This window comes from Plectropomus leopardus, chromosome 20 (assembly GCF_026936395.1).
Source record: "Plectropomus leopardus strain MGB_pleo_1.0 chromosome 20, ASM2693639v1, whole genome shotgun sequence".
Lineage (NCBI taxonomy): Eukaryota > Metazoa > Chordata > Actinopteri > Perciformes > Serranidae > Plectropomus > Plectropomus leopardus.
The window spans coordinates 29,935,984-29,949,341 of NC_142195.1; the positions used below are offsets into that span (position 1 = coordinate 29,935,984).

At 43.4% G+C, this 13,358-nt stretch overlaps 2 protein-coding genes and 1 long non-coding RNA gene across 3 annotated transcripts in view; 2 read left to right on the forward strand and 1 right to left on the reverse strand.

Annotated features, from left to right (window-relative positions):
- Window positions 1–723: 723 nt before the first annotated feature.
- Window positions 724–3,374, reverse strand: LOC148186251 (uncharacterized). The gene is made up of 2 exons (XR_015775082.1): window positions 3,241–3,374; window positions 724–2,018 (listed from the first exon to the last, which is right to left on the reverse strand). It is a non-coding gene; the product is annotated as an uncharacterized LOC148186251 (long non-coding RNA).
- A 67-nt stretch (window positions 3,375–3,441) lies between these two features.
- Window positions 3,442–8,361, forward strand: ppp1r3b (protein phosphatase 1, regulatory subunit 3B). Its single transcript, XM_042508699.2, has 2 exons — window positions 3,442–3,576; window positions 5,873–8,361. Exons 1-2 carry the CDS (start codon window positions 3,554–3,556, stop codon window positions 6,762–6,764), a joined length of 915 nt encoding a protein of 304 aa, XP_042364633.2. The 5' UTR covers window positions 3,442–3,553; the 3' UTR covers window positions 6,765–8,361.
- Window positions 8,362–10,322: 1,961 nt separating this feature from the next.
- Window positions 10,323–13,358, forward strand: part of mfhas1 (multifunctional ROCO family signaling regulator 1) — a 20,608-nt gene continuing 17,572 nt past the window's right edge. Inside the window, exon 1 of the mRNA XM_042508956.2 lies at window positions 10,323–13,358. This exon is cut by the window's right edge and continues 404 nt beyond it. Within this exon, the coding sequence (XP_042364890.2) occupies window positions 10,810–13,358 (2,549 nt within the window). The 5' untranslated portion in view covers window positions 10,323–10,809.

Consider the following 13,358-nt stretch of genomic DNA (forward strand, 5'->3'; position numbering starts at 1 on the left):
TTCATCGCTCAGTTATTTCGTCACTGAACAAATATTTACATGATCAGACGCAAAAACTCAGCAGGCTGTTACTTTGGTCCACAGAGGCCAAAATAAGACTTTTTTTGACCGATGCAATTACATAACCTGATGTCACGCTGCAAATGTGACTTTCTTTGTTTGTCTCATTTTAGTCTCTTTTCTTCTTCCTGTTGTGATAACTGTGTGTGTGTTGATGCATGTGTCCTAACTGTAGTCCAGATTGTGTATCTGAGTGTAATCAGTGAATTTGCAGCTCAGCTCCTACAATAAGTCTAAAATACACTGTGGAAACTAAATAGTTAGATTCAGACTGTTCAGGTCCAAAAATGCTCCATTGAAACCCATTCAAACTGACATTTTTGATCCCACAGCCATCAGAGCAGAAAAACAGGACTTGTATTATTTCTGGGTGTCATTCTGGGCTTTTGACTCTGAATTTGTCATTTTGACTATTTTCCACCTGATGAGGTCATTTTGACCATATTTGGCATATGGAGGAAATACATGCTATTTCCACTAGGTGACCTGTCACAGTCAATGTAGCTGCTGATCACTGACATATCCCAGACTGTCAGCAGCTACACTCACACACTGACATATCCCAGACTGTCAGCAGCTACAATAAAAACTACATATCTACTAATCATCAAACTGAGGGGGGACCTCTAGTGCTCATACTGAATATCATGACAGAAAACTGAATTATAGGGAAGATATTGAGTATCACTTTTTATTTAAAAAATCCACAAAAACATTCAAAAGCACATAAAGTGCTGTAGCATGACCACAGAGCAACATTTATTTACTGAAGCAAAAGTGAAACCAGCGTATTTTTCTCGTTAACTCCGGAAAACAAAGCTGGTTTTCTCGTGATAACAGATTTATTTGTCTTGATAGCTCGAGAAAAAGAAACCAATTTTTCTTGTGATAACGCCTTCATTTTCTGGTGATTTGAAAAGCAGATTTCTAACATTTCGACTTTTTTCTTGGTGTATTTCAAGATTATTCTCGACATTTCAACTTTTTTTTCCTCTCAAAAGGATTTTTCTGTCTGGCCCTAATGCTCTTCTGTAGTTCGAGCTGCCCGTCTGTAAATCTGTCTCAGCAGCTTCAGACCAAAATACTCTGTGACCAGCTGAACCCTGCGGGGCCCTCGGGTCATCAGGTCACCAGGTCACCAAGCTGAAAAATAAATATAATAGAAGAGCAGCAAAGACAGGAACAAACCTCCAGACATCAGACCGCCTTCAATCACAACTGATCAATACATTTATTTATCTGATTTTAATATGAGACACAACAACGTTGTCACTCTGGGGGATCAGTCTGTGAAAAATGACTCCAGTAATTCATCAATCATTAAGATATTTTGCAAGAAATCTTGTTGTTGGACAAGTCTGCGCGCTGGAGCGGGCTGTTGGACATGTCCACGTGCGAGTGGACTGCTGGACATGTCTGCGCACTGGAGCAGGCTGTTGGACATTTCCACGCTGGACTGGGCTGTTGGACATGTCTGCGCGCTGGACCAGGCTGTTGGACATGTCGCGCTGGACCGGGCTGTTGGGCATGTCCATATGCTGGATCGGGCTGTTGGACATGTCCACGTGCTGGAGCAGACTGTTGGACATGTCCACGCGCTGGAGCGGGCTGTTGGACATGTCCACACTGGAGCGGGCTGTTGGACATGTCCACGCACTGGAGCGGGCTGTTGGACATGTCCACGCTGGAGCGGGCTGTTGGACATGTCCACGCTGGAGTGGGCTGTAGGACATGTCCACGCTGGAGCAGGCTGTTGGACATGTCCACGCTGGAGCGGGCTGTGGAGCGGGCTGTGGAGCGGGCTGTTGGACAGCTCTGTTTCAGCTCGCTCTGTTCCCTCGGTTGTCCCAGAACTCTGCGACTGTTTACATGCTGTCAGCTGTTTGTGAGGACAGGTCGTCTCTGTGGAGGACGAGCAGGAGGAGGTTCACCTCCCTGCAGCTCTGTCCACTGGACTCCTGAATTGGGACACAGTTATGGACTCTGGAATTTATCAGCTGACCGCAATTGTTGACTGATCCCAAATGTGACTGGTGGCACGACAAACATTTGGGTGCCAGAAGTCTTTTGGAAAACATTTGCCAGCTGCAGCAAGTGAAAATATCAATATCACCTCGATCAGCGGTGACTGTGGAAGCATTCAGTGTTTTTAAGTTATCTCTTTATGGTACAAAGAATCAAAAACTACATATATTATTTTCTGTTGTTTATTTGTTTGGATAAAGTTGGGTGAAAAAGCTTGTGTAGTTGTAAATGTGAGGCTGAGTGGAATTTGAAATGTGAGAGCGGAGAAGTCGTTCCAGCAGACTCCTGCAGCTAAATTTACTCTCAACATCACAGTTCCTGTTACAAGAGATTTGGGATTTGTTGTCGTAATATTAAATTATTTCTATGGATTGTCTCTTCGACAGCAGCATTTCTCTATGACTTTAAAATATATTTATCAAAATCGAATAGTTTAATACAATATAGGCCCATTTCCACCAGAAAAAGAAGAAAAAACTGTGATGCAGAATTAATATTAAAAACAATAATAAAAAATAAAATAAAATAAAATAAAAAATGTGTGGGGAAAAAGTCAAATTTAAAAAATACTAATTTTGAGACAGCCAATTTATAAATGAAAAATTTAACCAAGTCAAATCATGAGTATATGTAAAAATAATTATAGTAGACTTACTGTTTTTGACCAAAATGAGTTTCCATATTTTATTGAATAATCAGTTTTGATTAAGTCAAAATTTTCACTTTTTCACACAAAATAGTAAACTACTGTGTACAAATTAGCATCAGCCATGAAGTAACATTTTTAAAAAAAAAACATTAACAACAGACAGAGTGGCATTTTTAACACAGTTGAGCTTCCATCATTTTTTCAACAATCATTTTCAATTAACTTAAAATTTTGAGGCTTACAGAGGTAAACTAATGTGTAGCCTACAAATGAGCACAAGCCATACATTAAAAACAAAACAAAGTAAGTTAAATAAAAAGGTAGGCTGAGTGACATTTTTGACATAAATGAGCTTCCATAAGTTTTTTTAAATAATTAATTTTAATTAAGTTCAGTTAATTACATTTTTGAGAGTGACAGTGGTGAACTAATGAACATAACCCATCAGTAAGAAAAAAAATCAAGGTAGAGTGAGTGACATTTTTGACAGAATGGAGCTTCCATACCTGTCACAGGACAAATGAAACCTGTCTGCTGAGACGGGGGGCGGGATCAGGGAGGCTCCGCGCCGGTCAGGGTGGCGCTCCGGACGCTGCCGTCACGTCGATCACTCCGTCAGCGCGCTCTGTGATTGGCTGCGCGCAGGTGTTCACGTGAACCCGGCATGGGTTTTGTCTCGGAGAGAAAAATGTGCAACAAGTTTAGAGGGTGAGAGAGACGAGCTCGCGACCACAACGCTCAACATCAAAGCGCCGCGATGATTCGACCGGACCGCGGAGCCGCCGCGTGACGATACCGATACCGGAGGACAACCGGCCGATGGTTCGCACGAGCCGCTCCAGGTGAGTACAGGATCCAGGTGTGTTTTTACAGGTAACTGCTACTGCTCGATGTGTGTGTGTGTACTGAAATTAGGTCAGGAGCTTTAATCACTGAGAGATTTTCACTTCGAGCTTGTTTCATTTCTGCGTTTATTATTTAAACAGTTAAATATTAAACAATTAAAAATCGATATTATACACCGCGTGAGTGACGTAGCGTCCAGGTGTAAAAAGGTGCACAGCAGGACTGAAGGTGCAGACAGGACTCTGTGCAGAGGGGGTGTGTTCGGTTTCTACAGCCGCTCGTTTCACTTAACACTTTAAAATAACTTTTAAATAATGTAAAAAATTAATAGTTGGAACAGCTTTATTTTTTTCTGAGTAATTAACTTAAAGCGTGTGTTCTTGAATAAAGTAATTAATAAATCTTTAGATTTTGTTTAGATAATGTGTAAAACTTAGTTGGAACAAATGAACTAGTATTTGTTATCAGCTGTGATCATAATTATGGTAATTAAGCAATTTTAAACGAATCCGCTAACAGTTTTTACAGTGCAGAGCAATGATGGATGCAGTTTTCAGTTCCTTTACTTAAGTAAAAGTACTTATACCACATTTTGAAAATACTCTTTATAAAGTGAAAGTCCTGTATTACAAATGCTACTACAGTTAAATTAAAACATGCTTAAAGTATGAAAAGTAAAATTTCCCAATTCAGACAAAAGAAAAACACAAATAACAGCCAAACAATTCAGAAAAATAAAATAACCAAAACAACTCAAAGCTTTTCAAATAAAGGAGAAAACAAAAAAAACAGAAAATGACTTAAATTTTTATTAAAATAATTGCAAAAGTACCCAATGAAGGGAAAAATGAGCAAAAAAAAAAACTATTGAAAAAAAGAAAGAAAAAGAAAATGACTTAAGTGTTCATTCATTAAAATAACTGTCAAATTATCCAATTCAGGAAATATAAAAAAACACCCCAAAAAATCTCAAAACAACTGAAAAAAAGAAAGAAATGTGATTAGAGTGTTAATTAAAATAATTGTCAAAGTACCAAATTCAGGAAATTAAAAACACACACAAAAAACAAACTCAAAACTATTTTAAAAAGAGAAAGAACAAAAAATGTCTTAAATGTTTCTCAAAATATTTGTCAATTAATTTTCTGTCGATCAGCAAATTGATTAACTGACTCATCATTTCAGCTGTACTTGTTTAAATTGTTATTATTGGAAAGTTTAATTTGTACCAAAATATATTTTATACGGTCCACTTATGTTTTTTTTTTTTTTTACATAAATGAATGAATCTTAAATTTTAAAGTAACTAAACCTTTCAGATAAAAATAGCAAAGTAAAAAGAAAAATATTTCCCTCAGAAATGTAGTGGAGTAAACTTGAATAAAAAGAAGAGATTAATAACAGAAACAACAAGAAAATGATAATATTAATAATAAAACTAGATAGCACTTATATACCACTATTTAAATACTCAAAGATAAAGTACCTTAAATTTGTACTTAAGTACTTGAGTGCATGTACTTAGTCACCGGTTCAGAGATTTTGGAGAAATTCGGCAAATTGAAATCTTTTTTTTCAGTTTATCAGAATGAGGAGTAACGAGACGTTAAAAACACGAAAACAAAGAGATTCTGTCTTCACTCTCACCTGCAGGATTTTGATAAAATTCTCAGTGATTTGTGATTTGATGCGTCATCGTTAATATTCTGTTAGAGACTTTTATGTGGAAAAGGACGGGCAGCGTCTCTGAGCCCCCTGGTCCTGATCTGGTGTCTGAATGTGAGTCACAGCATTGTTTAAGAAATGCACCCTGGATGCAGTTTAGTTCTGTGGAAGAATCGTGTTACGAAATCTCTAAATGCTTTAATTTTTAATGAAAACTCCTCCTACAAAATGTTCATTAGATTATCAGTGACTCCACAGGGAGAATTCAAAAAGGCGAATCTTTCTCGTTTATCCCGTCGTATGGCAGCCCGGGCCCGCGACTGATGAGTGAAACCGTTTTTTCTGACTCGTTTTAAATCGTTTTGCTCATGTTGATGGTTGAATATTTATTTTTTCATGACAGAAAGACGGAAAAACTTAATATTAAAGAGTTTTTTTCACCTGCTCTTAAGTCACAAACACAGGAGAGAAAACACACGAGGTCAGACTCGGAAAACAATCACCAGATTTTATTTTCTCACTTGTCATAAAAAAAATCAGCAAAATGTTTTCTGTAGAAATGGCCAAAAGTTTTTGCGAGACGTCACGGCGGCCTGATATCAAACACGTCTCCTTTTCCTGTTTCAGCGCTCTGTCGGCGTGTCGTCTGCAGCCCATCATGCCGATGGACATGGCTCTGCCTCTGTGCCTGCCCACCGAGGAGTTCGTCTACAGGACGTGTCCTCAAACATTCAAACCTGCTCTGAGCTCCTGCCTGAGGTTCCCTCCGCCGCCCTGCGTGGACCAGACGCCGCCCGCCGACGGGCCGCCCCCCAGGAGAGACTCCGGGAAAGCCAAGAAGCAGGTGACGTTCGCCGACCACCGCGGCCTGTCTCTGACCAAAGTCAAGGTCTTCTCGCAGTTCAGCGACCCCATCGACGTCCCCGTCAACATCCAGGTCACGCTCAGCTCGGCGCCGTCTCTGCCGGCCGAGGAGGACAAGCTGGTGCTGGACTTCACGCAGCCGTCCTCGGACTACCTGCACTTCCGCCAGAGCCTGGAGACGAACCTGGTGTGTCTGGAGCACTGCATGCTGAAGGAGAAGGCGTTGGCGGGAACCGTCAAGGTCAAAAACGTGTCCTTTGAGAAGTCGGTGAAGCTGCGGGTGACGTTCGACAGCTGGAGGAGCCACTTGGACGTGGACTGCGAGTACGTGAAGAACACGTACCCCAGCTCGTACAGCGACACCTTCTCCTTCACCGTGCCTCTGCCCGAGCAGCTACCGCCGCACGAACGCGTCGAGTTCGCCGTCTGTTACGAGGTGGACGGGCGCGAGCACTGGGACAGCAACCAGGGGAGCAACTACCGCATCGTGTGGTCGTCCACGAGGAGGAGCCAGCAGGACGCCTGCAGACGCCACACGGACTCCTTCGACTTCGGGATTCATTTCGACCGCTACGGCAGCCCCACCTGCTCGCACGGGATCTTCCCAGACTGGCCGAGCTACGCGGGGTACGAGAACAGCGGCCCGTACTACTAAACAGGAAGCGCGCGGCGTTCAGTGACGTCGCACGCCTGCTGACTCGACGACTTTTAGAAAAGTCTGCTGCTATGAGTGAAAACGTGGATGAACGTGAACGATTTCTGAGCGTCAGTGATTTTATCTTCGTGTCCGAGGTTACAGCTGCACGTTTCCGCCGCTGAAGCTGCTGCAGCCAATTTAACGAGTGCTGCGTCCAGACGTCTGTCAGGAGCTATTTCGACCTTTGAAACCAGAGAAAATGAGTTTGATTTCTTTCCCAAAACAAAGATGTCTCACAAACTGCACGAAAGGGTGACAAAAAATGACCTAAAGACTAGTTTTGAAAAAAAGGGGAAATAAAAAATTTTCCCTTTTTTGTTGTTGTTATTGTATTTTAGTCTTTATTTTCAGGTAATTTTCTCCAAATTTTTAAAACTTTTTTCTTTCCCTTTTGAACAGCGTCTGAAGCTGCTTTTTTCCACACTTTCTTTTCCCTGTGCGAGAAATCATCAATTTTCTCAAGTTTCAACAGGTTGACCTTTTGAACTCTGAGAAAATTGAGCAAAGTAATTTCTCTTCAAAAAATAAAAATATAGTTTATAGGAAAGTTCCAAAACTTTGAAAGAAATTAGTAAAAAGGCACATGAAAGTTACCTGAAAATGAGAAAAAAGACAAGAAACAACATTAAAAAATTACTAAAAAGTAAATAAACTTTCTGTAACATAATTTAAAATGTACAGTTAAGAGAATTATTAATCTAGTTTTCTTTACATTTTCACAATTTTTGATACAAACATAAATAATGGATTTTTTCTGTTACTTAAGTTTAAATATTCAGTCAGAATAATTTTTAGATATAATTTTCTTTATTTATTTTTATAATTGTTTCTCTCCCCCTCTTTTTTTTCGGATAATTTTCGGATAATTTCCTCGTCACCTTTGACAGATGTTTTGCTTTTGTGGTCATGCGAAGTTGCTCATTCTGTTTTTCCAGTGTCGCTGAAAGAAATCAAACCGGTTTTCTCAGATTTAAATGCGATTAAAAGGCGTCTGAATGCAGCAAACTCAGCGCAGCCCGACTTTAATTTAGCGTCAGTTGAACTCGTTATAAAATGTAAACAAGTGAGTTATTTAAAAATGTCTTTGTCTTGTCGTCAGATGGTTTCTCATCTGTTTTTTAAATTTTACAATAATGCACATCAGTCTCACAGAATTTCTCTTAATTGTTTATCATTATTATTATTATTTTAAAGGGGAGTGGTTTTTTAACATTGTTTCCGTCATGACATCACTGTGGAGCTCTCAGCTCGGCGGGTTTTTGGGTCACTGCAGCGTCTCTGAAGTTGAACTTTTTGCAGCTTTTTTTCGAGCGACCTGACGTGCTGGTTGTGTTTGCACACGAAAGACAAACCACGTTTGTTCACGAGTTTAATTCTGTTAAATATCTTTTTGTATGCACGTGTTCATGTCACTTTTGGATGATTGAATGTGTCTGAATGGGTCGTTTTTTGTAGAAATGCTGGTCAGTAGTTTTGTGTGTTAGTAAATGTTTGTGTGATGTGGGAATATAAAAACTGCTGTTATAGAATAAAAAATAAAATCACGTTTTTATAATATAGGCTTGAATTTCTTATATTTGCACTTGTTAACAAAATACATACTGAAAAAAAATCTAATCTGAAGGAGGGAAACAGCTCTAAGAAAATTTAAAATAAATTGTGATACCAAAAAGTGAGTATTAAAAAAACAAAAGGGGCTGTCTTCCAAACGTGTTGAGGGCACGTTTTCAAATCCCCAAAATAAGATCAGTCCTCACAGCCAGAAATAGTAAAAACAAAAAATATTCATTTAGTTTAGTTTAGTTTAGTTTCACACAGTAAAAAACTGCAGAAAATTCAGCTGTACAAAAAATCTTTGGTGTCCCGAGAGGTCAGGAACCAGAGGCTTACACAGACGACAAGGTTCATTTATTTATTTATTGTTTGTATTTTGATACACGTCATGTGGGATAAACGCTGCAGAAAAAAAACAACCAAAAAAGAAAAGATATGGAAAAAGTGATAAAGTTATAAATGTCATAAAAACATATTTGTGTTGTGCAGAAATCTTATATAATGTGTTTGCTGAGTTGTTTGTGGTTTTCTGTCTCTCCTCTCTGCCGTCACGCCGCCCGAGTCTTTAACCTGCATGTCTCTGCTGGTTTGACCCTGAGAAAGTGGGACAGTCTCCTGTTTGCTCTGCAGGTTAAACAGGTTCACTTATGTAACCAGACTCCTCGGAGCGAGCAGGAAGTTCAGACGTTTCTTCAGACTCACACAGACGAGCTTTTCTTTTGAATAACGACGCGGTCAGATAACAGTCAGATAAAGTGATAAATGCAGCTGTTTTTAGATCTGCACACAAAAAAGCCTCCGATCAGTAACAGACCATCTGTGGCTCTCCTGCTCGGACGCTTTTTTCAGCCTCAAAAGGGGGAAATGTGAATTTACAACAAATATGTTAAAAAAAGAAAAGAAATTCACATAAAACATCTCGACAAAAACATGGGAAGGCAACAAAGAGCAACTTAAGAAGAACTGACAAAAATTAGCAAGAAATTAAAAAAAAACCTATAATTTCAGTGAAAAAAGCCAAAGTTAAAAAAAAAACTTAAATGACTTGAAAAAACGAGCTTAAAAATAATAATTCTGCAACATATTTTCAAATATATATTTACGATGATTTTTAAAAGTTCTATATTTCTTTGACTTTAATAATGAGTTTAAAATAAAAACTCTGCAACATAATTTCAAATTGAATTAACCCTTTGAAACCTAGATCACCATCAGTTTCTTGTGTAATGTTCGGAGGCCTCTCACATTGTTTAAACCTTTAAAACTGGAGCAAATTGGTTTGATTTATATCAGAAACATGAAAAAAAGCAACAAGAAACTTGGCAAGAGATGTCCTGCAAATTGCATAAAGAATTAGGAAAAGTTGACAAAAAATGAACTAAAAATTGTATTAAAAAAAAGAAAAAGATAAGAAAAATAAGTAAAAAGGAACAAAATAAGAAAAAAGTTATCATTCATAATAATTGTTAAATAATTTAATTATAATTATATATTTAAAGTTACTTACATTTTAACACTTTTCAATTCATTTCTGTGGGTGTTAAACCATATTTATTTATTTATTTATTTATTTATTTTTGGTGTGCTAATTTCCAGGTAATTTTCTTGCAGCTCTTCTTGTTCCTCATATGTACATCCTGTCCTGCAGATGGAGACAGAGTCCTCCCTCACGGTGTCCACGTTGTGAGCAGAAAAACAGGAAAAATGGTCACAGTCACAGTTTAGTTTTTTATTTATCTTCTTTACTTTGTAGCCCATACTTCAATAAGCTTTTTATAGACTTTGGGCATTTATTTATATTTATATTTAGTCTGTACAAAGTCTAAAGTTGCATGCATAGATTTAAAAAAAAAAACAACTTTTCATTCTTTGGGAATGTTTCTTTTAAATATTAAAATGTGTGGGGTTTTTTGCGCATTATATCATTTACGCATGCATTTAATTTGATTTTCAGAAAATAAAAACAATCACTTCCCCTCCTCCTCCTCCTGCGCGCAGCAGCAGGGAGGAGAAAGGGAGGAGACAGGGGAGAGGGAGGAGGAGGGCTCAGAGATCTGACGCAGTGAGAGCGGCTGCCCTCACTTCCACTCCCCGCTCCCAGGAAGACTCCCAGCGGCTCGGAGAGCTCCACAAACCTTCAGATATCGCCGGGCGGAGAGCTCCGGAGATCGGGCTGATGGCGCCATGAGAACGCCGGCGGAGGACAGCGCACACCGGCGGCCCCGGAGCTCTGATCGCGGCCTGGACGCGGAGCTGTGATCGCGGAGGTTTGTTCTCATTGTGTGCGGAGTGGCGCAGGAGAAAAGGATGCCTCCGCGGCCGCGGACGCTCCTCCTGCTCCCCTACAACACACCCATTATCCCCCGACAGAAACCGTCTTTTGTCTCCTCTGCGACGGAGGGTTTGTTGTCGAGGAGCGCGCAGATTTGTGACCGTCCAGCATGCTGCCATGAGAACTCTCCATGATAACAAGGAGGAGGAGGAGGAGGAGGAGGAGGGGGGCTGCAGCGCCATGGAGGACAAGGAGAACAATCTGAGGACGGCCAGGTTGTGGAGGGATGCCGCCCTGCGCTCCAGGAAGCTGCGGAGCAACCTGCGCCAGCTCACCCTCTGCTCCAAAGACAACCAGATCGTCCTGCCGGAGGACATCGCGGATATAGAGGTGCTCAACCTGGGAAACAACTCCCTGCAGGAGCTCCCGGATGGGCTGGGGTCCTCCCTCAACAACCTGCGCATCCTGGTGCTCCGCAGGAACAAGTTCACGGTTGTCCCCCGGGTGGTGTTTGAGCTGGTGCAGCTGGTGGAGCTCGACATGAGCCACAACTGCCTGCGGAGTCTTTCGGAGGGAGTCGGCCAGCTGAAGGCGCTGAAGAAGCTATGCGTCAGCCACAACAAGATCCAGAGTCTGCCGGCTCAGATCGGAGCGCTCCAGCTACTGGAGGAGCTGGACATCAGCTTCAACGACCTGCACGACCTCCCCAGAGCGTTCTCCGGCCTCTCCAGGCTGCGGACTCTGGACGCGGACCACAACAAGCTGAACCAGTTCCCCCCTGAGATCCTGGCGCTCAGCGAGCTGGAGGAGCTGGACTGCTCCGGGAACAAGTTTGAGGTGTTGCCGGCCGACATCGTGAAGCTGCGGTCCATCAAAATCCTCTGGCTGAGCAGCCTTCACATGTCCACACTGCCGGAGTCGTTCTGCCGCCTGCAGCACCTGGAGAGCCTGATGCTGGACGGGAACGAGCTCACGACGCTGCCGGCCGCTTTTGGTCAACTGCAGAGACTCAAAATGATCAATTTGTCCTCAAACGAGTTTGAAAACTTCCCGCAGGTTATTTTGAGCATCACAGGGTTGGAGGAGATTTACCTGAGCAGGAACAAACTGACTCAGATCCCGGAGGAGGTGGGGCAGCTGGTGAACCTGGCCAACCTGTGGCTGGACAACAACAGCATCACATACCTGCCGGACTCCATCGTGGAGCTGGAGAAGCTGGAGGAGCTCGTCTTACAGGGTAACCAAATAGCCATACTCCCGGATAATTTTGGGAAACTGTCCAAAGTGAGCATTTGGAAGGTGAAGGACAACCCGCTCATCCAGCCTCCGTACGAGGTGTGCATGAAGGGGATCCCCTACATCGCAGCGTATCAGAAGGAGCTCGCTCACTCGCAGCTCGCCGTGAAGCCACGGCTGAAACTCGTTCTGATGGGGGCGAAAAACGCCGGGAAGACTCGACTCAGGCAGAGCGTGGTGAGCAGACAGCAGGACGGCGTCCAGGGGAACAAAGGGATCGAAGTGACGAACTGGGTGGCGGACGCCGATCGCTGCCTCACGTTTCTGGTGTACGATCTGTCAGGGAAGCAAAACTACGACCTCATCAAACCGTTCTTTCTCTCCCCTGGTGCTCTCTACATCCTCGTCGTCAACCTCAAAACATATTTGCCCAAAAACTTTTACGCCCACGTCGGGTATTTCCTCCACCTGCTCAGCGCCAAAGTCCCGCATGCCGTCGTATGCTTGGTGGGCACGCATGCGGACCTGTGTGGTGAGGTGGAGTTGGAGGAGAAGACACTGGACATCCACAAACAGATCGGCCTGCAGGAGCGGAGGGACGTCCAGGTTCTGCGGAGCCTGGCTCTGCAGGTGGACCAGGCGCTGGAGCAGGGCTACAGTGTCCGCTCCTCCAGCCCTCACGTCCTCTTCTACGGCGTCTCCGACCGCAACCTGAGGCGCAGGAAGTCCCAGTTGCAGTACATGCTGAACCACCGGCTGCAGATCCTGTCCCCCCTGCTGAGTGTCAGCTGCACCGAGACGCAGAGGAACATCCAGAGGCTGCGGGATAAGCTCATGTCCGTCGCAGACCACCGGGATATCTTCCCCAACCTCCACCGTGTGCTGCCCAAGTCCTGGCAGATGCTGGAGGAGCTGCACTTTAAGCCCAAAGACTTGTGGCTGTCGTGGTGGGACTCGGCCCGTCTGGGTCTGCAGGCGGGGCTGACGGAGGACCGGCTGCAGAGCGCCCTCTCCTACCTGCACGAGAGTGGGAAGCTGCTGTACTTTGAGGACAGCCTCACTCTGAAGGAGTATGTTTTCCACAATCTTCCGCGATTCATCGCAATTCTCAACGTCTTCTTCCAGCGGGACGAGTCCTCGCTGCTGGACAGGCTGCTCTCGGAGGGCGAGAGAGGGGATAAGGGCAGGGTGAGTCTGGTGATCGAGGACGAGAAGGGCGAGAACCTCAGGGTGACCCACCTGCAGCACCACGTGGAGGGCTTCCTGCAGCACGGCCTCCTGCCCTCCAACGTGATTCGGCTGCTGCTGCGGCCGCTCATCCAGACACAGCAGGACCTGCACCTCATCATGGAGCTGCTGGAGAAGATGGGCATCTGCTACTGCATCAACAAGCCTCGCAGCAAGCCCCTGAACGGCGCCACCGCCTGGTACAAGTTCCCCAGCTACGTCAGCAGCGAGGAGCCGCAGGCGGAGGCTGCAGCGGCGGGTAG

Coding starts and splice junctions, on each gene's coding strand:
- ppp1r3b (XM_042508699.2), top strand. CDS start 3,554: ATGGTTCGCACGAGCCGCTCCAG. Junction 3,577..5,872: donor GTTCGCACGAGCCGCTCCAG/GTGAGTACAGGA, acceptor TTCCTGTTTCAG/CGCTCTGTCGGCGTGTCGTC.